The sequence below is a fragment of the Hesperophylax consimilis genome, chromosome 1 (assembly GCF_061612785.1).
Source record: "Hesperophylax consimilis isolate HC1 chromosome 1, BYU_Hcon_1.0, whole genome shotgun sequence".
Lineage (NCBI taxonomy): Eukaryota > Metazoa > Arthropoda > Insecta > Trichoptera > Limnephilidae > Hesperophylax > Hesperophylax consimilis.
This window is the reverse complement of record NC_142836.1, coordinates 14,286,937-14,314,760: the sequence shown is the minus strand read 5'-3', so window position 1 is coordinate 14,314,760 and position 27,824 is coordinate 14,286,937. Positions and strand designations below refer to the sequence as shown.

The 27,824-nt window shown below is 35.0% G+C and overlaps 1 protein-coding gene across 1 annotated transcript in view; it reads left to right on the top strand.

The window, feature by feature from the left end:
* The first annotated feature begins 9,570 nt into the window (after nt 1-9,570).
* The window catches only part of LOC149426324 (uncharacterized), a 54,122-nt gene continuing 35,868 nt past the window's right edge, over nt 9,571-27,824 (top strand). Inside the window, exons 1-2 of the mRNA XM_089636048.1 lie at nt 9,571-9,652; nt 10,599-10,733. Coding sequence (XP_089492174.1) covers nt 9,571-9,652; nt 10,599-10,733 — 217 coding nt within the window. The remainder of the gene's footprint in view (nt 9,653-10,598; nt 10,734-27,824) is intronic.

Here is a 27,824-nt window from a genome sequence, read left to right as displayed (position 1 = left end):
TTTCTCCAGTGTTATGTGATACTCGATCCTGAAGTCACAGAGGGGATTCGATGATGAGGACATTTTACCAGCTCGGTTCTTATTCGAGCTACAAATCCAGAAACTCAGTCTTTGATAACCAGGTATTTCCATACATTAATCTTCTCATCTCCTTCCCTCACCCCCACAACTTACCTCAATTGGGGAAAATGAGAATGCCATATGCTTACAAGAGTTTGAAGCTAGTTCCAGACGCTTGTAAGCAGTTACTCTTGTTCGGTATTAATGATAAAACGATATTCTTTCATCCAGCTTGCCGAGAGAAATTAAAAGTATTGCGTTGACGATTCTCAAATCTCATAGCTTATTTATAACCCTCCTCCACAGGTTAATGAACTTCTAACACTATGGGCCTTACTGATAAATAAAGGCACTGCTTATTGTGTCCTTTATTTCGAAAAATTAAAGAGAAAGAATATATTATAAAATAAAGGAACAATTATTACTACGGTAATGTCGCTCTATTGACAAAAAAAATAAACTGGTTACTATGGTAAAACAGGATTCTACCATTATCATTCTATTGATAAATTAAAGCTGAAGATGCCTCTATTGAGAATATTAGTTGCTGGTGTTATTGAACGAATCTTCATATTATAAATATTATTTTATTAAAATCCCTAAAAATTAAACAAAAATTGACAAATAACCATTTACACTACATTAATGGCGTTTTACCAGATTTGCAAAATTTAGAACACGTTTATTATTTAGGGGTATGATTACACTAAACTTTTGATATAAGGTCACATTTTGTTGAACTAATCGATATAGTGAGTATATTATGCTCATTAATTAAATTTGTGGTGGTTTTCCCTAGTTCTTTTAAGATACGTTTAGAAGAGAAAGGTAATATATAACAGGTAAGTAGCTGCATATGAGTGTGTTGTTATCACAAAATGCGACAAAGCGAAGGAAGATTAGCAATTATTTCTATAGTAATCAATTGATAGTGATCCGATCGGCTCATGATCAGGTGAATCTATCTGAACAGTATCAGTTTGAAAAGTGATTAAAATGTTGACTAAGACAATTACAAGTGATTCATGTGCGATTACTTTACTTGTATCATTACAGTATGGACCAATTTTAGGTAAATAAATATACTTTTATACTTATATTTGCAACCCATTCCAGAATGGTACAGAATTCCAAAATTGAAAAGAAATGACTGTGGTCTTGTTTGGTTACAAGGTCTAAACAAAAAGAAACTCATAAACCTCATCTTTCATAACACTTACCAAAATACTTTCTTCAGCCCTACAACTTTCCCCGTACGAGAGTGTAATAGTCCTTTTTACTTCAGTTACAACTCTTGTGCAGCATATATATATATATATATATATATATATATATATATACGAGTACAACAATATAGCGTTACTCGAAACACAGAAAGATCTCAGTAACAATATAAACTCCGAAATAAATACGATTTTAGAAAAAAAAATATTTACAACACCCAACTGAATTCATTGCTCATTAGCATATATTTTTCAAATTTTCTTATATTCTTCTTTTTTAATATATTATGATTCCATATTATTTATTTATTAATTTATTATGTACTTATTGATTAACGTCCTTTTTCGGGGCCTTATCATATGAATATTTAGATATTTTATTTTTTATTTTTTATTTTTTTATTTCTTTTTATTTAGGAAGCAAACAGTCGTACAGTAAAAAAAAATAATAATAATAAACATTCATATGTTCTAGAGTCTAGACCAATTAAGTTATATACATTATTTATTGTACATAACTGAATTGCTTTATTGACAACCTTTTATATTTGTTTAAAGATATATTGAAGATGTCAATTGTTTCCCTCTATTAGTATTCTGGACAAAGAGGAATACATATGGTAGTTAGTCCTAGAATTTCTGCAATTAAATAAATCCTGACTTTTAGTATTACGTTGTGGAATCCGGAAGCTTATCAATTCTAGCAATACCGGAATATTAACTAAATCATTTAGAATTTTTTATAATTTACATTTCTGTATACTTATCCTTCCTGAGTTTTTTTTTTCCTTTTTAGATTATTTTATTAACGACCACTACTTTCCTGAACACAAAGATCAACTTACATTAGGAAAGAAATTTATATTCCACGGAATTCTATACTCTATATCTATTCAACATGTAAAATTATATAACAAAAATATACTATGAACTAAAAGAAAAATATATTTTTACTCGTAAGTAGATATTGCAGGTACCTTACACAATACACAAGAACTGGTGGTTTCTATAAAAACAGGTCTACGTAATGTGTGATAAAAAACTTCATTCCCAGAAATTGGTGACTGCAAGTGACATTTGTAAAGCTTGAAGGTAGCTATTCTGCTAACTATACGTATTTTATAAACACAGATTTTTTATGGAAAAATATACCCTTTCGACTTAAAACTTTTATTTTCACCAGGAAATGGCGTTTGAACATCCTTAAAGCTAAATATGTATTTTAAATGCGCTCGTTGGGTCCATATATTATGCAGAATGACGTTACTGAAATCGTTCGGAAATTAAAAATAATTATTTAACCAATTAATAGAGGGGTCATGATGGTTGAAATGAGGGTGTATATATTACGAGGGTGTACAAATATACAATCTCTTTCCAGATAACCTTAAAACGGAGAGTACAAATGTATTTAAAAAAAAAACTTTATTACATTACATTAGATAAATGTACCTATATAAAAAATAATGGAATAATAATGCTATAACTGTATAAGTATTTTAAAAATAAGTACAAGTGTTATTATGAATTGTAGGTCAATATTAGTTCCTAGCTAGGCAGATTGCCCGTTCTAAGGAAACATAACATAACATCATAGTTGGTCGTTGGATACGTGTGTGTGTCTAATATTCTTATTTTTAATTTGTCTTAGAACACTTAAAAGACACCTTTCAAAAAACCATTCTTTCTTTTGCAGCTCCAAATTGAAATTGCTGGCATTGATACCGACGGATGGGTGTTGTATCGAACGTGAAAACAAGATTTATTGCATTTGACTCTATTGCGACTAAGGTTGAACACCTGGCAAGTTTGATGACACCTTTTTCCAAGAAATAATGTTTACGAGTTGAAAAATGCACCACAATTATCGGTTACTAAGCGAATCGGGCCGGAGAAAAATCAAAATATTGACAAACCAGTCGCTGTGTGAAATTATTATTCTCACCTAAAAACACCTGCGTCTGAAACGAAAACAAGTTGTGGTAAAGATATTAACGTCACAAGAGGGCTTGCTAGAGAAATTATAAATAGCTAAAAACACTACAATATTCGGCAGTCGAATTTCAAAAATTAACACGAGTGGACGGAACACCTTAAACAGTTAAAACGCGATCTGTTAATTATAATTATAAATTCCTGAGTGTTAACTGAAATCTGTAGTCGCTTCTGTTTCTCCATCACGGCACAATCATTTTAAGGATTACAACTATTTCTAACGAGCTGTTTACGGCCGGCACTTTATGAGCTGAGTCAGACGCATCACTCATCATTACAAGAATGGGGCGTCTCCGTGTGCCGGCTCTTATAATCAAACGACTGAACTGCCCACTGCCGGTGATCACCTAGAGGCTGGCCAATCTCTGCTGCATTGGTGCCGACAACCTAGATTCTGATGAATTCCTCCTTGCTACTGACTGAACCAGCCACAGATGCTGACAACCTAAAGGCTGACGAATACCTGCTGGCTACCGACTGAACTGCCCACCGCCGGTGATCACCTAGAGGCTGGCCAATCCCTGCTGCATTGATGCTGACAACCTAAAGGCTGACAAATACCTACTGGCTACCGACTGAACTGCTCACTGCCGGTGATCACCTAGAGGCTGGCCAATCCCTGCTGCATTGATGCTGACAACCTAAAGGCTGACAAATACCTACTGGCTACCGACTGAACTGCTCACTGCCGGTGATCACCTAGAGGCTGGCCAATCCCTGCTGCATTGATGCTGACAACCTAAAGGCTGACAAATACCTGCTGGCTACCGACTGAACTGCTCACTGCTGGTGATCACCTAGAGGCTGGCCAATCCCTGCTGCATTGATGCTGACAACCTAAAGGCTGACAAATACCTACTGGCTACCGACTGAACTGCTCACTGCCGGTGATCACCTAGAGGCTGGCCAATCCCTGCTGCATTGATGCTGACAACCTAAAGGCTGACAAATACCTGCTGGCTACCGACTGAACTGCTCACTGCTGGTGATCACCTAGAGGCTGGCCAATCCCTGCTGCATTGATGCTGACAACCTAAAGGCTGACAAATACCTACTGGCTACCGACTGAACTGCTCACTGCCGGTGATCACCTAGAGGCTGGCCAATCCCTGCTGCATTGATGCTGACAACCTAAAGGCTGACAAATACCTACTGGCTACCGACTGAACTGCTCACTGCCGGTGATCACCTAGAGGCTGGCCAATCCCTGCTGCATTGATGCTGACAACCTAAAGGCTGACAAATACCTGCTGGCTACCGACTGAACTGCTCACTGCCGGTGATCACCTAGAGGCTGGCCAATCCCTGCTGCATTGATGCTGACAACCTAAAGGCTGACAAATACCTGCTGGCTACCGACTGAACTGCTCACTGCCGGTGATCACCTAGAGGCTGGCCAATCCCTGCTGCATTGATGCTGACAACCTAAAGGCTGACAAATACCTGCTGGCTACCGACTGAACTGCTCACTGCCGGTGATCACCTAGAGGCTGGCCAATCCCTGCTGCATTGATGCTGACAACCTAAAGGCTGACAAATACCTGCTGGCTACCGACTGAACTGCTCACTGCCGGTGATCACCTAGAGGCTGGCCAATCCCTGCTGCATTGATGCTGACAACCTAAAGGCTGACAAATACCTACTGGCTACCGACTGAACTGCTCACTGCCGGTGATCACCTAGAGGCTGGCCAATCCCTGCTGCATTGATGCTGACAACCTAAAGGCTGACAAATACCTGCTGGCTACCGACTGAACTGCTCACTGCCGGTGATCACCTAGAGGCTGGCCAATCCCTGCTGCATTGATGCTGACAACCTAAAGGCTGACAAATACCTACTGGCTACCGACTGAACTGCTCACTGCCGGTGATCACCTAGAGGCTGGCCAATCCCTGCTGCATTGATGCTGACAACCTAAAGGCTGACAAATACCTACTGGCTACCGACTGAACTGCTCACTGCCAGTGATCACCTAGAGGCTGGCCAATCCCTGCTGCATTGATGCCGACAACCTAGATTTTGACAAATACCTGCTGGCTACCGACTGAACTGCTCACTGCCAGTGATCACCTAGAGGCTGGCCAATCCCTGCTGCATTGATGCCGACAACCTAGATTTTGACAAATACCTGCTGGCTACCGACTGAACTGCTCACTGCCAGTGATCACCTAGAGGCTGGCCAATCCCTGCTGCATTGATGCCGACAACCTAGATTTTGACAAATACCTGCTGGCTACCGACTGAACTGCTCACTGCCAGTGATCACCTAGAGGCTGGCCAATCCCTGCTGCATTGATGCCGACAACCTAGATTTTGACAAATACCTGCTGGCTACCGACTGAACTGCTCACTGCCAGTGATCGCCTAGAGGCTGGCCAATCCCTGCTGCATTGATGCCGACAACCTAGATTTTGACAAATACCTGCTGGCTACCGACTGAACTGCTCACTGCCAGTGATCACCTAGAGGCTGGCCAATCCCTGCTGCATTGATGCCGACAACCTAGATTTTGACAAATACCTGCTGGCTACCGACTGAACTGCTCACTGCCAGTGATCACCTAGAGGCTGGCCAATCCCTGCTGCATTGATGCCGACAACCTAGATTCTGATGAATTCCTCCTTGCTACCGACTGAACCAGCCACAGATGCTGACAATCTAAAGGCTGACGAATATCTGCTGGCTACTGACTGAACTGCTCACTGCCGTTGATCACCTAGAGGCTGGCCAATCCCTGCTGCATTGATGCTGACAACCTAGAAGCCTGCCAATTCCTCCTGGCTACCAACTGAATAAGTCATTGATGCTGAAAACCTAGAAGCCAGCCAAATCTTCCTGGCTACTAACTAAATTGGCCATTGATGCTGAAAACCTAGAAGCCGGCCAATTCTTCCTGGCTACCAACTGAATTAGCCATTGATGCTGAAACCCTAGAAGCCGGCCAATTCTTCCTGGCTACCAACTAAATCGGTCATTGATGCTGAAAACCTAGAAGCCGGCCAATTCTTCCTGGCTACCAACTGAATTAGCCATTGATGCTGATCACCTAGAGGCTGGCCAATTCTTCCTGGCTACCGACTAAATTAGCCATTGATGCTGACAACCTAGAAGCTGGCCGATTCCTGCTGGCTACCAATTGAACTGGCCACTGCTGCAGCAGTCGCCCACGCCATTTACTGTATCGTATGGCGCGATGATGCACAATGTGCTCCAATCTGAAATTATCGCTGAAAGGATTCCGGTTGTATTAGTATTCTATCTGTGTTTTAAATCCCAGTTGTATTGAAATACATATAACTATTTCTTGTGAATTGGGCTGGCTGTAAAAAATAGGAAGTACCTATAAGCTACACCCCTTTGTACGTTATGTATACCAAAACAATACTTGTAATTAAAATGTGAATTTTGATTCGAATCGTCTTTCTTTTATGATGGTTTGGATAGAACACCTCACGGTGTTTTACTTAAATCATTACCCAGGTTGAGGACTGATGTGTGCCGGTGCTTATTATTTACAGTCTTTTCTTGTGCAGGCAAACACGTCCCGTACAGGTGTTTTACATAGATTTTAACGTTTTGGACATCAAAACAGGAAACATTTTCGAAGGAACGGCTACTAACGTGATTGGTAAATAAAATTTGTCTTTTATTGTCATCTTTTAGTGTTGCTCGTATATGTTTTCAAAGAAAAAGGAAGATCATTGTCCAACACAACTACCATACCGCCTTTGTAATGAGGAAATTTCCTCAAATCAAATAATAAAACATATAGATCCATGCAAACAAAAAGGGTGATTATTATTTCATTAAAAAAGCATCATAACCAATTTCAGTTATTTTGTATTACTAATAAATTTGAAACGCTGTAATAATTACTGATTTTTCATTGTAATTTAATGTTTCCCCATTACTAAATTTGCAGGAGCCTACTTGAATGTTTTTTTGATTCTGATGATAACATATGGCTTCTGGAATCAGTAGTGATGCACACTATTGGACAAGAGGAACTAAATATGGAAGGGAAGGAAAATGGTTATAGCTTTGATGTCAGAAGAGATAGAACTGCCCTAACCTTTGACACCTTTGGAACTTAAGGGACCAGGAACCAAACCACATGACAATCATTTTAGAGCCAGAGACTTCCATCATGTTTTGAATAAATACCTACATTATTCGTGCATTAAAATTACGAAACCTTTCACAGAAAATTTAAGATCGTTAAATTGAGGAAACGGTTTGCGTAACCCGTTGTGGAACTTTTCTGCGGAAGGTCTATTGGTTCATCAACTTTTTCAGAAGAATATCATTAAAACTACTAGTTTAACCTAGATACAACAATTTTAACTAATTTGAATTAAATTAAACATATTCAAAAGTTTAAATCAAAATATTCAAAATTTAATCACACAATTCAAAATTTAATTTATGTAAGTTAATTTGATTACCTTCGCCAAGCAATAATTATTACTAAAATAAATATAAAAGGGTAAAAGCTCTAATCAGAAATCAAAATACAATTCAGAGAGAAACTTGAGTATAAGTATTTAAATAAAGAATTTTAAAAAAATTACAAATTTAATGGGTTAACAATTAGATAACTTTGAAATTAGAAAAAGTATCAAGAGTCAATTAAATATTATTAACCACTAAAATATATTTTTTTAAATAACCATCTTTTAAATTTATTTTTGCATTGATATCTATATGGATTCTAGCATTGATAGCAAAAAGAAACGTTATGTTTATTGTAAAAATATTTAAAGTTACAAAATGAAATATTATCTTGTTTATATTGAAATGTTGTAAAAACTAACTCAATAAATAATAAATAATCTATATACTATTATAATAATCTATATAATAATGTATATAATAAACATCTATACATTTTATTTACTCATATTTATATATATACATCTTATTAACTCCTTGATTGTGTCATGTTAATTTATAAAATCTTTTCGGAAAATGTCATTCTGTAAATATTATACAGGTTCCTATAAGCAACGATTTTCACACGATGTTTACTAAAACGCCTAATAGGGCTATAACAATAGATTGCTATTCAGTTCTTTGCCCGTATTAGAAGCACAAGTTTAGGGAGAAATTATCAGTAACACTATGATCAGCGTAATACCGCCTTAGGATGTAAGAAGTATAATTGCCATTCATTATTCAATAGTCATAGGTAATTTAGTTATTGCATTATTACGAAATTTGCACAAGACGTGTAATGTTTAATTACAAACACAATGCTAAATCGTATTATTTATAAAGTGCTTGTTTTATTTTATTTCAGATGAAATCATGAAATAAACACTGTCATTCAAATCTCCATATTATCAAACTTCTTATTCTTTGTAAAATTAATTGAACACAAAAAATAGCAATGATAACCGGATCATCTAAAAATTCTCAATTCCTATTATGCATATATTTGACGGTGAAAAGTAAAGCGTCTCTAACAACCACTTAATAATTATACCACTATACGAGTATGATTGTAGCATAATTTCAAACAAGAAAATATTTAAAGGAAATTCTCTTTTTTCAGACAACGCGGCCTTCTTTAAAGCAAAATCAAAAGACGGAATCTCTGTAACTATCGAAGTGACAACATCTTTAACGGAAGATATTCTCAGCAAGAATTTTTACATCGTCATAGTGCTTGAAGCTGAGGCGCCAAATGCGCTTGACGTACTGACCATCATAAATATCGCTTTTCCTGAAAAAGGTTTTTATTCTCGTGCTGACATAAACAAAATTTCTTCCTAGTAAATGGTCATTTATTTATGTATAATTTCGTTGGCTCTCACTCTATAAACACAAAAAACCATAATACTTTTCAGCAAAGTTTATTTTCAGAAACCCACAAGGGACAAATTAGAAATTTCAAAATACCTTAATATTTGTCGTTTTGTAAGTTTAATTATTATTTTATCCAACCTCATACAGTGATAATAAATTGTATCGATCATAAGTATTTTAAAACGTTAATGCTAGAGTCAAGAAGCAACTAAGGTTTTTGAATAATAATAATGATTCTTAATTTGAAATCATAAATTGAAAAAAAATCATTATCTTGATATATAGGGTTCAAATTTTTAAATACAAATAATTAAACGGGTTATCAATTAGAAAATTGATAAAACGGTGCTGGTATAAAAAAATATTAATAAACAATTATTTGTTTTCAAATAGTCATCTCTTAAATTATAAAAAAATTTCAAACGTTCAATGGTTAGCGTGATATTTTTTTTACATAATCCACTATCTTATCTACATCTACAGATGACTGTTCTAAAAAAGTATTGCCATACTGTCAAACTCACCGAAGAGTTTACTTCTAGTGTCAGCGTTTCACTATCAACAGGTGAGTTATATAACTCTAACTAACTAACTAACTAACCATCACGCCGTTTCCCCGCAGGGGTAGGCAGAGAGGACGGACCGCCAAACAACTCGGTCTTGGCACACACTCCTTGCCTCATTCACATTCATACATCGTCTCATACATACTCTTCTATTGTTCTGACTCTTGACATGGCCCGACTCAAGTATCTGATTCACTTGGTCGTGCCATGTCTTCCTCGGGCGTCCCCGACTTCTGCTACCATTCACATTTGCATCGTATATTCTCCTTACACTCCTTTCTTCGCTCATTCGCTCTACATGCCCAAACCATCTAAGCGTCCCTTTCTTGATCTTACTCATTACGCTTACATCAGCCTTGCACTCTTTGCGGATATCCACATTCTGGACTGCTAACTTCGCTTCTTTGGACAATTTTTTGTTAGCGCCAACTGCGTTCAGTCCTCCATTAATGGAGTTACCTGCATTTACTCTTCTTTCAATATCTCTGTCAGCCTTCCCATCTCTCGTAAACATGCTTCCTAAATACACAAATTCATCCACCTGCTCCAAGTATTCCTCATTCACAACTATATTGCTATATAACTCCATATAGTAAATGTGAAATGTATGTCTTTCTCGTAAAGAAAACAAAATCTTCTTTGTTTTGCAGACTTCCAAGAGTATTTTACAACCGTGGTGGTGGGAAGTACTGTGAATTTTCAATTGAGTAAACCATTGACATTGGATATATTCGATTCTTACTCAGTTCTGTTTCTCGTATTAGAAGCACAAGTGGAGGGTGTAATCAACGGCTTCACAATCATCAGCATAACTCTGCCCGATCACGGTATTTTTTAACACTATAATACATTTTACATTTATATTATCAGTTGAACAAAGGGGCTTTTTACTACAATATTGATGGTATAATTTATTATCTTAACGCTACTTATATTCACTTCCAGAAGTCGGTGACAAAAAAGTGTTGAAATTTAAGAAGAACGTCTACGATGCGGTCTATTTGAAAGAAAACACATTAATAACTCCACTTGTCAAATTAACCGAAGAAGTGCCCGGTGTGGAATTCCAGATTATAGGAGGTAAGAATAACTTCATTGTCATAATATAAAGCAGTGTTTAACATTTTTAAAAAAATGACGCGAAGTCTAGGGTGATGGCAGAGCATTTACCGTAATATTTTTTAACACAATTTGTACTTGTTCCAGATAACGCCAATCTATTTATCGTCTCTTATTTTGACAGAACTGTGAATATTGTACTCAAGGAACGATTCTCCGATGATGTACTTACTTCTAATTCTTACATCTGATTGCACTGATTACCGGATCACCTGCAAATGCTCAGTTTAAATTGTCAGGAAGTGAGTGTGAATTTACGTTAACATAATCAAATTACAAAGGTGTGCATTTTACTTACCAACATTGGTAGAATTATACACCGACGAAATTAGACATTAACACCTACCATAATAAATACATCAATAAAAACCTTACCTAACCTAAATTTCGCTTATTTTCAATTTAAAATTTATTGAGCACCACTTAAATGCACTACAAATGCAATTTCTTACTCCGCCCGTGGGCAATTCTGGCAAAGTTTATTAATATGGGTACGTGAAACTCGTAGTAAGTTTGTCCTAACACTCAATTCTGATAATTATTGTGAATCTGAAAATGAAACTGAAATGGTAATCGTCTCTTATGTCATGACAAACTAACTGATTGTGTAAATTACATGTTTTTTTGAGGCGTTCACCGCGGATATTTCATTCCGCGTCATTACAAAGTAAATTTAAATCAAATAATTTTCCGTTTTTCAGATTACTCCGCATTTTAAACCAACATCGAATGAAGGAATCTCTGTAACTATCGAAGCGAAGATCCCTTTAACGGATGATATTCTAAGCAAGAATGGTTACATCGTGATTGTGCTTGAAGATGAGGCGCCAACTGCCCTTCACGGACTGAACATCATAAATATTGCACTTTATGAGAAATGTTCTACTTCTATTTTTCCAGTTGCTATTAAGCCTACTCAAAAATTATCGTGATATTGTCAAAACATCGAACACTCATCTGTTATTATTAGTATTATTTTATTGTTACTTCATATTGTTTTTATCATTGTTCAATTGAATTAATATCCATATTACAATTTAAAATATGTCATGATTTCTTACTAACCCGACATACATTTTAATTTAAATTTTCATTGATTACTCCTTATTTATTGATAGTGCATAGTGCAAGGTTCATAGATTTTATTATTTTTTTACCTTCCGATTTAGTTGTCCGGGTTAAATCTCCCCCAAAGGAAAAACCTAACCCTTCCACTCACTTTTCCACAAATGATCATCTAGTCAATCAACATTATGTAAGTGCATTATATAAGCAAAATAAATACAAAACAATACAAGAACAACACGTCAACTCACCAGAGATCAAATGGGAAAATAATTCACCGACTCCAGATATTTTCATATCAGAGGGTTCGGCTCGGTAGAACTTTTAACAGGGCCTATAAATCCTACTGATCCCTCAACATAAATATTTAAAAAATCTTTTGTTATCCTACATGTATTCAAAATGACCGACTTTTGCATTTTTATATATAATTTTTTTGATAGATCTAATACGCCTAAAATTTTAATTAGAGAGCTAGGTATAATGCCAGTAGCCAAAATAACGAATGGTAATATTTTTATAGTCTGAGAATGCCAAATTCTTTTTATTTCATTTCCTAAATCTGTGTATTTTCTTATTTTTTCACTAACAGATTTTTGAATATTACAGGAATTTGGAATAGCGACATCAATGATATAAGTTATTTTTTTAATTTTGTCATGTAAAACTATATCGGGTCTATTATGACTAATCGCTCGGTCTGTTAGTATAGTTTTATCATAATATATTTTATAAAATTCGTTTTCTAAAAATGAATTTGGTTCGTATTCATAATATGGTACTACATTACGGCAGTCAATCAAGTTATGTTTAATTACCAAATTTTGGTGAATTATTTTTAAAACTTGATTGTGCCTAAATGTATACTCGGACGGTGCTAATATAGAACATCCCGATATAATATGTTCTATAGTTTCCGGAAAAGCCAAACATTTTCTACACAAATCATCAATTTGATTTGTATCTTTGATTATATGCTTTCTATAATTTTTAGTATTAATGACTCTATCCTGAATGGCAAGCATAAATCCTTCTATTTCTGCGCTCAACTCTCCAATACTCAACCATTTGTTTGACGAAATTTTGTCAACATACGTTTGGTTGAGATAATTGAAGTGTTTTGCGTGTAAAATTTTATTAAATAACATTATTATTATGATTATTATAAAGATTATAAAATATGTATAAAAGTACTTAAGTAACATTTATAAAAGCGTAAATGAAAAAAAAAATTAAATGCGGGGGTGTTTTCATTAACCAATTTTTGTAAAATATTTAGACTGATCAATAATATATGTAAATTGCTATAAAAACAATAACCATTTATCAGCCTTGCGAAATTCAAATAAGTGAGCTTTGTTGTTGCTGACCGTATCTAGAAGCCGGTTTAGAGATACTGTTTTTTTACGTGAACTTAGTTGAACGAGAAGAAATTGTTGTTGAGGAAGGGAGAGGGTTGGATAAATAGTTGCTGGATAAAGCCTCAGAAAATGAATGTTTGACCGGTGGGGATACATTAGAAGCCTGCAGAAAAGACAAGTTCCAGGAGGCGATAGAAAATTTAATATTTTTTCGGCGAAGTTGTTCTAGGCAAGAAGAGTGGTGGGGGAAAGAGAGCATTTAAAAATTTAGGTGGGTGGGAAGAAGAACATTGATCAGATCGGTGGTTTTGTTCACATTTTGAACATCTGACCGGGGCTGGTATGACCAAAATGGCAGTAATTGAAACATTGAATGGTGGGATAAGTGAACATTTCAACTAGCTATGAGTTGAAGAATAAATATATTTGGGAATGTGGTAAGGATAAAAGTTTTGAGATGAGGACCAATGCTCACGTAGTAGGTGGATGTAGAGCGACGGAGAATTCCCCAGGCCAAATATCGACACCGCCCAAGTGGATATTGTCAGCGGCGAATTCTTCATATCGAAGAGCAACACCAACAGTGGAGTGGTTGAGGTGATAAAGATACTAACCAGGTATAAATGACCTGGTCAACAGATGCGCGGGAGATACAGGCCAACGAAAATGTCGCCGAACCGAGGCGCAGACCAGCAAACATATCACAGGGTCCAAACCGTGGTCTAGGCGCGTAAAAAGCGCTGACCAGGGAGGATATCACAAGGCCAGGGCGATATTTTTATCCCACGCAGTTAATAATTATCCGTAGTCCCTTCTTCAGGGTTCGTGGAAATCCGGGCATAGTAGGTCTGAGGCCTCAGGCAGCGCGGGAGGGTACGATCCGGGGCGCCGTGCGTATCGCTAGAAGGTTCTAATACTATGTATTTTGCAAGGGCCAACATTCCCGAATATTCAAGTAACTCATCGTTACATGAGAGACTATAAATTGTGCTTTGTGCTAAACTAAAATTGAAAGAAAAACCACCATCACTACGGAACCGAATTGAAGACTTGGGTTTGGACTTTCACAGTCATTTTCTCGATCACTATGGTGAAGAATGGACTGAAATTTTGATTCGTACTCAGAATATCCGTCTGAAGTGAAATCAACACGAAAATTCTCAAAAAGGAGGGACCCGAATTGAACACTTGTGTTATGACTTTTAAAGCAATTTTTCGAACACTATGGTGTCGAATGCTCAAAATTGTAGTTTTAAGTGAAATCAACACGATAATCCACAAAATAGAGTATTTAGAGAAAAAAAAAACCTTTTCTGCGGACCCGGTTTGATTACTTGGGTTCGGACTTTCACAGTCATTTTCTCGGTCACTATGGTGAAGAATGAACTGAAATTTAGGATTCATACTCAGAATATCGGTCTGAAGTGAAATCAACATTGAAATCCTCAAAAAACAGCATTCAGCGAAAAAGCATCTTTCCTACGAACCTGAATTGAAAACATGGGTTCGGGCTTTCAAAGTAATTTTCTCGAACTCTATGGTGTCGAATGGACTGAAATTTCAAATTCATGCTCAGAATTGTGGTCTCAAGTAAAAAAAAAAAAACACTGAAATCCACAAAAAACAGCATATAGCAAAAAAGCATCATTCCTACGGACCTGAATTGAAGACAAGGGTTTGGACTTTCAAAGTTATTTTCTCGAACTTTATGGTATCGAATGGAATGAGATTTCGAATTCATGCTAAGAATTGTGGCCTGAAGTGAAATCAACACGAAAGTCCGCAAGAAAGAGAAATTATAGAAAAAAAACCTTTCCTACGGACACTTATTAAAGACTTGGGTTCGGACTTTCAAAGTAAGTATCTCGAACTTTATTGTTCTGAATGGACTTAAATTTAGAATTCATGCTCACAATTGTGGTCTGAAGTGAAATCAAGACTGAAATCTGCAAAATAGAGCATTGAGAGAAAAAAAAACCTTTCCTACGGACCCGATTTGAAGGCTTTGTCTTGGACTTTTACAAAAATTTTCTCGATCACTATGGTGAAGAATGGACTCATATTTTGGATTCGAACTCTGACTATTCGTCTGAAGTAAAATAATTGAAGACTTGGGTTCGGACTTTCAAAGTAATTTTCTCGAACTCTGTGGTTTCGAATTATCTAAAATTTCGAATTCATGTTAAGAATTGTGGTCTGAAGTGAAATCAACAGGAAAATCGACAAAAAAGAGCAATTGGAGAAAAATAACCTTTCGAACGGACCCTAATTGAAGACTTGGGTTCGGATTTTCAAAGTAAATTTCTCGAACTCGATGGTGTCGATTTGACTGAAATATCGGATTCATGCTCAGAATTGTGTTCGGAAGTGAAATCAACACGAAAATCCACAAAATAGGGCATTAAGAGAAAAAAATCTTTCCTACGGACCCGAACTTAAGACTTGGGTTTGGACTTTCAGTCATATTCTCGATCACTACGGTGAAAAATATACTGAAATTTTGGATTTGTACTCAGAATATTGGTCTGAAGTAAAATAATTGAAGACTTGGGTTCGGACTTTCAAAGTAATTTTCTCGAATTCTATGTTTTCGAATGTACTTAAATTAAGAATTCATGCTCACAATTGTGGTCTGAAGTGAAATCAACACTGAAATCATCAAAAAACAGCATTTAGCGAAAAAGCATCTTTCCTAAGGACCTGAATTGAAGACATGGGTTCGGACATTCAAAGTTATTTTCTCGAACTTTATGGTGTGAGATTTTGAATTCATGCTCATAATTGTGTGAAGTGAAATCAACACAAAAATACGCAAAAAAGCAATTAGAGAAAAAACCTTTCCTACGGACCCTTATTGAAGACTTGGGTTTGGACTATCAAGGTTATTTTCTCGAATTTTATTGTATCGAATGGAATGAAATTTCGAATTCATGCTCAGAATTGTGGTCTGAAGTGAAATCAACACGAAAATCCGCAAGAAAGAGCAATTGTAGAAAAAAAACATTTCCTACGGACCCTTATTAAACACTTGGGATCGGACTTTCAAAGAAATTTTCTCGAAATCTATAAATGGGAATGCACTGAAATTCAAAGTAATTTTCTCGAACTCTATTAATCCAAATGGACTGCAATTTAGAATTCATGCACACAATTGTGGTCTGAAGTGAAATCAACACTGAAATCCTCAAAAAACAGCATTTGGAGGAAAAACACCTTTCCTAAGGACCCGAATTAAAGACTTGGGTTTGGACTTTCAAAGTCATTTTCTCGATCACTTTTGTGAAGAATGGAATGAGATTTTGGATTGGTACTCAGAATATCGGCCTTAAGTGAAATCAAAACGAAAATCCGCTAAAAATGGCATTTGGAGAAAAAACACCTTTCCTAAGGACCCGCATTTAAGACTTGGGTTCGGACTTTCAAAGTTATTTTCTCGAACTCTATGGTTTCGAATGGACTGAAATAAAGAATTCATGCTCACAACAGACCGCAAAGTCTGAAGTGGAGAAAAAACACCATTCCTTCGGACCCGAATTGAAGACTTGGGTTCGGATTTTTAAAGTAATTTTCTCAAACATAATGATGTCGAATGGTGTGAAATTCCGAATTCATGCTCAGAATCTCGGTTTGAAGTGAAATAATCTCAAAATTCCGCAAAAAAGAGCATTTGGAGAAAAAACACCTTTCCTACGGACCCGAATTGAAGACTTGGGTACGGTTTTTCAAAGTAATTTTCACGAACTCTACTGTTCCGAATGGACTGAAATTAAGAATTCATGCTCACAATTGTGGTCTGAAGTGAAATCAACACTGAAATCCTCAAAAAACAGCATTTAGCGAAAGAACATCTTTCCTACGGACCTGAATTGAAGACTTGGGTTCGGACTATTAAAGTAATTTTCTCGAACTCTATGGTGTCGAATGGTCTGAAATTTCGGATTCATGCTCAGAATTGTGGAAATCAACACTATAATCCGCAAAATAGAGCATTCAGAGAAAGATACTCCTTTCCAATGGACCCGGTTTGAAGACATGGGTTTGGACCTTCATAGTCATTTTCTAGATCAATATGGTGAAAAATGGACTGAAATTTTGGATTCGTACTCAGAATGTCGGTCTGAAGTGAAATCAAAACTTAAATCCGCAAAAAGTAAAATTTGGAGAGAAAACACCTTTCCTATGGACCCTAATTGAAGACTTGGGTTTGGACTTTCATATTTATTTTCTCCATCACTATTGTGAAGAATGGACTGAAATTTTTGGATTCGTACTCAGAATATTGTAAATCCGCTCAAAATAGCATTTGGAGAAAAAACACCTGTCCTACGAACCCGAATTGAAGACTTCGGTTTGGACTTTCACAGTCATTTTCTCGATCACTATGGTGAAGAATGGACTGCAATTTTGGATTCGTTCTCAGAATATCGTAAATCCGCTAAAAATAGCATTTGGAGAAAAAACAACTCTCCTACGAACCCGAATTGAAGACTTGGGTTTGGAACTTCAAAATCATTTTCTCGAACTCTTTGTTGACGAAAGGACTGAAATATCAGATTTATACTCAGTAAGGTAGACCGAAGAGAAAACTAATTATAAAATCTGCAAATAGCACCATTTGTAAGAAAATCCCGATTTTTTTGGTCACATATCCAATACTTGGGTTCAGACTTTCAAAGTCATTTTCTCGATCTCTATGGTTGAATGAGAATGAGAATGATTTTTTCCCCGGTACTATAAAGATTGTTAAAGTCAAGTTTATGTTTTTCATAGTTGTTAATCTTCAAGACTTTCTTTGCTAGGTTACAATCCTTATTCCCTCCACAATAATTATAATATTAGCAATTTATTTGGTTCTATGTTATTTTTTATTTATTCATGTTTCTCTCTGAATTGTGATTTATAATTTTTGATGTGTAATTTTCCCTAACAAATAAAAAAGAACCCTTTGATGCCTACTTGATATTGTACTTAAATACAAAGTAGAAGAATTCTTAACTGCACCAAAAGAAATATTTTATGCACCATAAATTTTCTAATTAATTTGTTGTTAGTAATCATGATTGTTGTTATCAAGCATAAAATATGTTCTATATTTGAAACAATAATGCGTGTGATAAAGAGTTAACAGCTTCCTTTTTGGGATCGAGGCACTTGTATTGGTCGGAATGATGCTAGTTAGTTTTTCACATGGGAAGGTGAGCAATTTAAGATAAGTTTCAGCATTTATATTTTTATTCTGTATTTCGGTGCGTTGTTCCAAATTGTATATAATTATTGTGTATTTCGGTGCCATTGTTCCAAATTGTTTATAAACATTCGGTATTTCGGTGCCGTTGTTCCAAATTGTATTAAAAAACACATTCGTGTAATAAATCCGACCATTGCAAAACATTTAATTATGACGTCATTTCAAATTGCAAAACACTTCACATGGAAAATATTATATACTCATTGATTAAAAAACAAGGCTTATTGTATTAATAAAAAATAATCCGGACTTGATTTAATCATTGAAGATTAATCCATTTCCGTTGGCCCAACATTTTTGTGATTTTTTTTTCTTAGAATTGTTGTCTTATATAGAGAAAAATAAGGTAAAATTTCGATCGCACTGGCCTCGCTTATTATGAATATTTTTTAGATAAAACCTTTAGATTCACCTTAATTACTGTACGACACAACTTTTTGTATTCGGGGCGGTGGAAAATATTGCAATAAAAATTTCAATTACATTTTTCAAACTTTATTGTCAAATGTCATTTTGTTACTATAGGACGAAACGAACGGCTAGAAGTGGCTAGAGACATAATCGCGCGGGCGTTTTTTTTAATGTTAAAAAATTCCGTCAAATTAGTATTTACCTAATATGCATGCATTGTGTGCGTTGTGATTGAAATTTATTAGCTGGATTTTATTTTTTTAAGTTCAAATCTTATTTAGGTTAATTATTTCTGCGATGTTGAGCGGCTACGCTAAGTTTGTGTAACATGGTTTATGATGAAAAATAAAATGCCCCCTTTATACCGCCTGCTCGCGTCAAGGCAAAAAAACATCCCAGTTTTCAATTAGTTTAGCGTCTACGCTAGGTTTGTTATGTTACACAAACCTAGCGTAGCCGCTGAACTACTTGAAAACTGGGATATTTTTCTTGTCTTGACGCGAGCAGGCTCTATAAAGCCTGTATTTATAAAGATATTTTTAATGCTTATCAAGCGTGTCCCGGCTTTGCAAATATTTACTGTCTAACCTATTTTAAATTTGAAACAAAATAGGTTTTCAGACTTTTTATTTTATTTCAATGATATTAATTTATTTTTAGTAATTTAATTTGGCTAGAACTTGGGGTGAAAAGCCATAAAGAAAAAAAAAAGTTATTGTAGCCGCTCGTTTCTTCTTTCCAAAATTTTTCTTCCTGTTTCCGGTTGTTAATCAACTAATTAGTTCAAACTTTTTTCGCTCATCAGATAGACGTTTTTATAAACAAAAAAATAGATTGCGCATCTTGTTCGGTTGGGATGATTGAATTTTGGGACATTACAAAGCAGGAGGAAATCTTGTTGGAGTGGCTGAGGAATCACGGTGTGATCCTCAGGGAGAAAATATGCGAGAAATGTGGCAATAAATGCAATTTTTCGAACTTCATGTTCAGGTGTAGAAAAACGTCCACCGTTAGTGTTGGTCACAAGAAAATTAAATCACGCTGCGATTTTTCGGTTTCGGCGCAAAAGGGCGCGTTTTTTTCGAAGTCGAGCCTTACTGTAAATAAAATCTATACTTTTGTAGTATTTTGGACCATGATGCGTCCACCGGGGACCGCTTTTTTGGTAGAGGAGCTGGAAATGAGCAGCGAGACGGTTGTCAACTGGTCCAACTATTGCCGAGAGGTGTGCGTCCTGTGGTGCTAAAAAATAGAGCAACAAATTGGAGGCGTTGGAGTCACGGTTGAGATCGATGAAGCGAAAATTGGAATAAGAAAAAACAACCGAGGAAGAATTGTTGAAGGGAAGTGGATCTTCGGCGGATACGAGCGAGGTACGAAGAAGATGTTTGTCTGCGGTGTCGAGGATCGGTCCAAGGAAACCTTGTTGAAAGTTATAAAAGAATATATATTGCCCGGCACAACTATTATTTCCGATTGCTGGAAAGCATACGACTGCCTGGAACGTGAAGGCTTTCGTCATTTAAGTGTGAACCAATGCATAACATTTGTAGATCACAAAACCGGTGCCCACACACAAAACATTGAGCGTTGTTGGAGAGATGTGAGGGGAAACGTTCCAAGATTCGGAAGGAGTAAAGCTCACTACGAGGGTTATTTATGTGAATTTCTCTGGAAGCGATCGCTTCCAAAGAATAAGGATCGAATCCACGTTTTTTTTTTAAATGGCCAGTGAAACGTATAACCCCAACCAGTGATTCCATTCCATTTAGATTTTATTTTCTTATTATTTATATTTATTCCTTGAATTAAAATTATATTATAATGACGACGAAATCCAACATGATTCTTGTGCCTCGGACTTGTGACTATTTGTTTTGTACAGTTTCAATTATAATGACGACGAAATCCAACATGATTCTAGTGCCTCAGTTCGACTCTGAAGTGATTCTAAAAAGGTTTGTCTACTTTATATTATTACCAATTATGTAGTGTTTTTATACGAATCATTTATGTATCCGCATGAAGCCGGCTACGATTGTCTGGCATCTAGCTCCTAGCTCTTCGTAAAGTGTCAGGAATACCAACATAACAATATGTCAGCGAGTGTTAGAAATGGAGGCCGACCGTCGCCGCGTCGCCGATTTCGTATGCGAGAGTAGATTTTAATTTTACGAAATTTAAATTTTTATTGCAATATTTTCCACCGCCCCAAATGCAAAAAGTTGTATTATACAGTAATTAAGGTGAATCTTAAGGTTTTATCTGAAAAATATTCATAATAAGCGAGGCCAGCGCGATCGAAATTTTACCAAAAATAATGTTTACGAATGAAACATATTAACACTGCGGTCAGTGTAAAAGATCCTAAAAAAACTGCAGCAACGCGAGGTCTCTTTTACAGTTCAACTCTAAGCACTATTTCGTCACGGTTAATCTTGGTAACAATTCCGGTCATTCACATCTCTCAAATAACTCGTCACGGTTAATCTTGGTAACAATTCCGGTCATTCACATCTCTCAAATAATAATGATATTTTGTGTAATTGTAAATTCTTTTCTTTTTTTAAAAAGAAAGACAAACATTCCGGGGTTTCGAATAACCTGGCAATATTTGAAAATCTTCTTCTACCACCACAGTAAGCTGAAAATGTTGCTTGTGTTGTGATGGAGGACTTAGCCAGCCGAGGAATTGAACACACTACGCCTGAGTGGGATCCAAACGCGATGTCAACTCGGCCACCGACCGGTCAAAAAAAACATACATATTATGTAAAAACTGATTTAAAAAAACATACTTATATGGCTGGTCACTTCAGATAAACACACTGTTATTAAAAAAATTACGACTTGCAGTCTTTATATTAAATTTTTTTAAAGTTTTTTAATATAAAATTCTTTGACACCACCGTATTTGTAGCATCCACTTAATAAATGGTATTTCACAACAGATAAGTGTATTTTTTAATAATTGTAACCTGTTATCAGTAGGTTTATATCTCAAAATGTAATTTAATAAGCAAACAAGCTTTATAATTTAAATAGTATGACTGGCAGTGAACCGTACGACACTTGTATCCGAGCAATGGTAGTGTAAAAAGCCATTAAAATGTCGAACAAAACAAATCAAAGTGTTTTCTGTGCTATTACATTACTTCTAACATTGCTGTGTGAAAATATTTTCGGTAAAAAAATCATCCTCATTATAAAATATATTGAAAAATATATATATATATATCCCGCTACATTTGTTGCGTCCGACCCCTAAAAACTCCATAGCGTTGCAGCGTCCACCGACTTACAGCGTCCGATATACGGACGCTACAATGTTTTGAGCTAAAAATTGGCCAGAACGATGCTTACCCCATGTAGAATCGTATGGCAAAAATTTTTGTGGAAGTAAAAAATGTCTCAGAATGTCTGGAAACGAATATTGAACGTTTGACATTTTGCCGACAGGTTCGCTACACGATGTATATATCGAGCAGTGTATGTTTTTATTCATTTCTACGATCTTGCCGCGTCCACGAAGTAATATAATTTTCGATACATAACGACGATCGTGCTGCGTCTACGCATTACATCGTTAGTATTGCGTCCTCGAGACCGATTACGAGTAGATATTATTTTATATACATAACGACGGTCGTGCTGCGTCCACGCATTACGTCGATAGTACTGCGTCCCCGTAGCCGCTCATGAGAATATACTATTTTTAACTCATAATGACAATCATGATGCTTCCATGCATCACGTCGATAGTATTGCGTCCCAGTGAACGATCACGAGTAGATATTATTTTGAATATACAACGACGGTCATGCTGCATCCACGCATTAATTTGATAGTATTGCGTCCCCCTGGCCGATTACGTTAAAATATTATTATGAATACAAATCGACGGTCTTGCTGCGTCTACGCATTACGTCGATAGTACTGCGTCCTCGTGGCCATTCGGAGTACATTGTCAAATATTATTTGAGCGTTTGGTTGAGTAAATCATCAGATTTGGCAACATTTGGTTAATTTACAACGATGCCGCTTGATACTCAGAACTAAAAATCGTCTTGCGTGGTTTTTAATGCATAACGACGATTTTGCTGCGTCCACGCATTACTTCGATAGTACTGCGTCCCCGTGGCCATTCACGAGTACATTTTTATAAATTATTTGAGCGTTTGGTTGAGTAAATCATCAGATTTGGCAACGTTGGGTTTAATTTACAACGATGCCGCTTGACACTAAGAACTAAGAAGCATCCCGCGTAGTTTTTAATGCATAACGACGATCGTGATGCGTTTACGCATTACGTTGGTAGTATTGCGTCCGTTGTTGTTTTTTTTTAAAGAAAGAGCGTTTTTTTTGGGAGCGAAACCCGGTCGGCACAAAGTATAAAAAATAAAAGTGGTGTTCACAAAGTTATTGTTTTATTTTAAATTAAATATTGTTGTCAATTAAACAAACAATTTATAAGTTCCCGAATATTATCTGAATATTAAATAAATCTTATAGAATAAAATAAAAACCTCAAGATATGAATTGAAATCTAGCAAGAATATCGTAACACAAATTGTGAGGATTATTATTAATATATTTATAGAATTATAACTTTATATTTTATCACACCTTCATAAATGCAATGAAAACTTTAACTTAAATGAAATCAACAAAAAATCAAAATATAGAAGAATACGTATGTGAAACATACAGCGAATGCACTAAAATCTAGAACAATATAATAAATCTACTAACAATCTTGCACTTAAACATAAGGAGTATAATTTGAAACATGGACGAACTTCTGGTATACCTATGTATTTAACATTATGTCCACAACCAGATTTTTTAATACTATCCGAGGCACACTCACATGCAATACATAAAAATATACCAAGTATTCCAAACTACAAACAAAATGTCACAAATTATCACAAAAATAAAAGTAGTGGAATTGTAGTCTATGCTAAAGAAAAAATTACTGATATCAATGTTAACGAAATACCAATATGTAACGCAAACTGTTTGTCAATTAATGAATCTAAATAATAAGCCATTTAATATAATCGCATGTATCGAATACATAGCTCTATTATACCCTTATAGTCCAGTCAATGAAGGAGGTGTAGAGTGCGTGAGTAGGTACCCAAGCGATTCCTTCAGAAACTTGATCAGGTTGCTTAGGCTGTGAACATCTTGGAATAATTATCGATAACAACATCAAATGGAAAAGTCAAATAAACTCCACAGTAGACAGAATGAGAAAACTCATCTTTATGTTTTTTAGACTAGAAATACTGTATCATTAAAAACACTTATATGAAATCGTGGTTTGCGGGGGGGGGGGGGTGCGTATAAATCATACCTACGTCCACTTGTGACAATTCAAAAAATATTAATAAAAATCATATTTAAAAAGCCATATAACTATCCAACGATAAATGTTTTCCAAGGTTTCCCGGTTCCCCTTCTCACAAAAATTTATGACAAAAATACTCGCACATTAAAAACTTCAATTACATAAAGATTTATTTGATAAAAATAATATTCCATAATTAATTTTAAGCTAAATAATTATTTATATTGGAGGACTAACCGTACCACTAGTTCGAACTACAACAGCAAAACATCATTATTTATTTAACGGTATAAAATTATTTAATAAATTACTCCTGGATATATCTGAGAAAAATTAAAACAGTTACAAAAAAAATCAATTTAAAATTCTCTAATACCACCTAATAAATTTTCTTATTGTTTTAAATTATTTATTTATTTATTTTATTTCAGGGAAATCAACAGTTTACAATGTGGTTCATTTATACACGTGTAATTTACCTAACTGAGAAACCAATTACAGATTTCCGCAATATTCTATTCTATTATGTATGTAAAAATTTAAAAACTATACTTACAAGAACTAAAAAATATTAAATTTATCGAAGAAAGCAAACACTTAGTGGCTTGACATTATACAAAATGAAACAAATACTTTGTTTTAAACCCCTCACTTTATTTTTATTTATATTTCGTCGACCGGTTTGGATTGAACCCAAATATTGTATAAAATAAATATAAAGTGGTTTAAAACATAGTATTGTTTCATTTTGTAAAAAATATAACGTTATTCAAGAGGGAGATTATTATAACATGAGATTATTTTAACTGGAGATTATTATACCAGGAGATTATTAAAGCAGAAGATTATTATAACGTAATACTACATAATATATGTCATTACATAATATAATAACATTTTATGCAGTTTGGTACACGTTTAATACATTTTTAATATAGTTTTTATATTTATTTTGGTTACATTGAAGATAGAATCAGAGAGAATGTTATTATACATATGTTGAACATATTCTTCTAAGACAAGCATTTTTATTTTACTAGATTACATGAGCGTGTGTGCCGTGTAGGTACTTTCAAATCAATTCTGCTTAATAAACTCCACATATTATGTTTCTGCTTATCATTGCTTGGTATTATTTATAACTAACCTGTTTTTATTACTTTTATTGTATTTTCTTGTAAGGCTATTAATAGTTTTTGTAATAATATTTGCAATATAAATATGTAAAAATATATTGTTGTCCTCTCCTAAGCACAAGCATCTTACTTATCAGAAAAGTGATTTAAATATTATTTAATATTATGTTGTAAATATTGTAAAACTAAAGATGTTAAGAAATTAAAATAAAAAAATATTTTTATTTTGAGCTTAATGGTATTAAAAAGTTTAACTCATTAATTAAAATATTGCAATTTGAGGTTGAACTAATTAAGTTTAATATAAAAACAGATATAATTATATTGAATACTTAACGACAGAAGTTCTGCGTCGATGGTATTGTATCCTCGTGACGAATCACGAGTAGATATTATTGTGTATACATAACGACGGCCGTGCTGCGTCCACGCATTTCGTCGATAGTATTGCGTCCCCATGGCCGTTGGCGAATTTGTACATTTTTATGTATTGTTTGAGTCCTTGGTGAAGCAAAACGCCAGATTTGGCAACATTCAGTTCATTTACAACGTTGCCACTTAGCACTCAGAACTAAAAAGCGCCTTGCGCGGGTGGATATTTTTGTAAGATGGTTTACAGTGGACGGTAAATTGATATCCCGACCTAAAAATGTCCGACCGCCCTCTGCAATGGAGCGAACTGGCGCGTTATGAAATGATACATTTTTACAAAGGATATCGTTTAAAAAAAAATTGTCGCACGCCTGCGCCCAGTAGGTACGTTTGTATACAAGGTGCAAAAAGATATTCATTCAAACTTCTCACTATCAATAAACAGTTTGTTGTCAGGTCTGGTGTGTTTCTGGATGTCAAAAAAATAAAACATAAATACATATACATATATTTTTTATATACCGCACAAGAGTCTCAACCGCTCCCGTCTGGAACAGCGAGACTGTGGCATCCCCAATCTGAGTACTAGGGTGAAGGTATTGGGGAGGGGAAGAAGATGAGGAAGAGAAATGTAGAAAAGTACCTGGCTATTTATATCTGGTCACCAAACACGGCAAAAGCTTGGAAATAACGTTTCCATTCGGAATGGTGGTCACACACCAGGGCGATACTGAGAGTATGTTTCACTCTGGAACGTGCTGGAAACACACTTTATATTATGTTTAATGTATTAATTGTGAAATAACACAAACAAATAAAAATTTATTTGCGCACGCCGGGTTTGACCGTCAGATTACGAGCTTCGGATTGCGAGTCGAGAGTCTTATCTCTCAACCACAGATGCTGTAATTAATTAATTAATTCACTATGAACGTGAAAACTTCACTAGAAAAGTAAGAAATATTTTGTATTGTTTATTTATTTGTTAATTTATTTATTACACCTAATAGACGTTTACATTCTATTTTAATAGTTGAGTATCGCAGTTATTATAAATTCTTCAAAATTAAAACAATAGAGAAAACAAAATACAATGAAAAAAAATAAAATGTTACAACAAAAGCGTTTAATAAAATAAGATACATTGGTAAAAATGATAAGAAGTCTCACATAAGTAGATATTCAAAATAAACAAAAGATTGCAAAAATTATAGATGTCTATTTGTCTCGATATATAAAAGAATTAAAATAAACAATATTTATATAGATTATTTTTAAGGTGAAATATATCTCCCATATCAGAATAAGTCATGTAATCCTAAGGGGTTTTATAATATAAGGGGCATAACAACGGCCTAAATTTACCTTTTGAAATTCTCAAAACAAATCCAAGAGTCTTAAGGGCCTTATATACGGAAGACGTAAAAATTAAATCGACCTTCAAAACGCCATGTAACAAACAAATAATATACACTCGGACGCAAGAATATATTATTCAGTATGGACGTGAAACCTTTATTAGAATAGTCAGCAATATACGGCAGACGTAACAATTAAATTAGAGTGAACGGACGTGAAACCTATATCAAAAGGAACCTTCAATATACAAAAAATATACACCCGGACGTGAGTATGTACGTGACGCTAGAAATGTATGAAAGTGTAATAAACATCAAAACCTGCATTATTATGAATATTAAAAAAATATGATATTAGCGATTATCGTGAGTAAAACATAGTGCAATATTCACAAAAACAATCTAAAAAAAAGAACTAGAAGTGTTGGACGCCCTAAGACGGATTTACGCACGGACGCAATAAATGTTGTAGGACCTATATATATATATATATATGTATTAGTACACAACTTATTATACATTTATCATCTGATCAGTTACTTAGAAAATGAGGTATTGAGGACACTGCACAGTCGAGGATTGAGACCTCAAACAAAACCCCAAATATGGGCTTATGTAAATATGTGTTGAAATGTTGCGAAGATCTCTTTACAATCATTTTTAAGATATTTCTTTGTAGCCTACTGTTAATTTATTTGAATCTGTTTGTGCATCAATGGTTTTCTAACGTTTTACTCAAATAGAA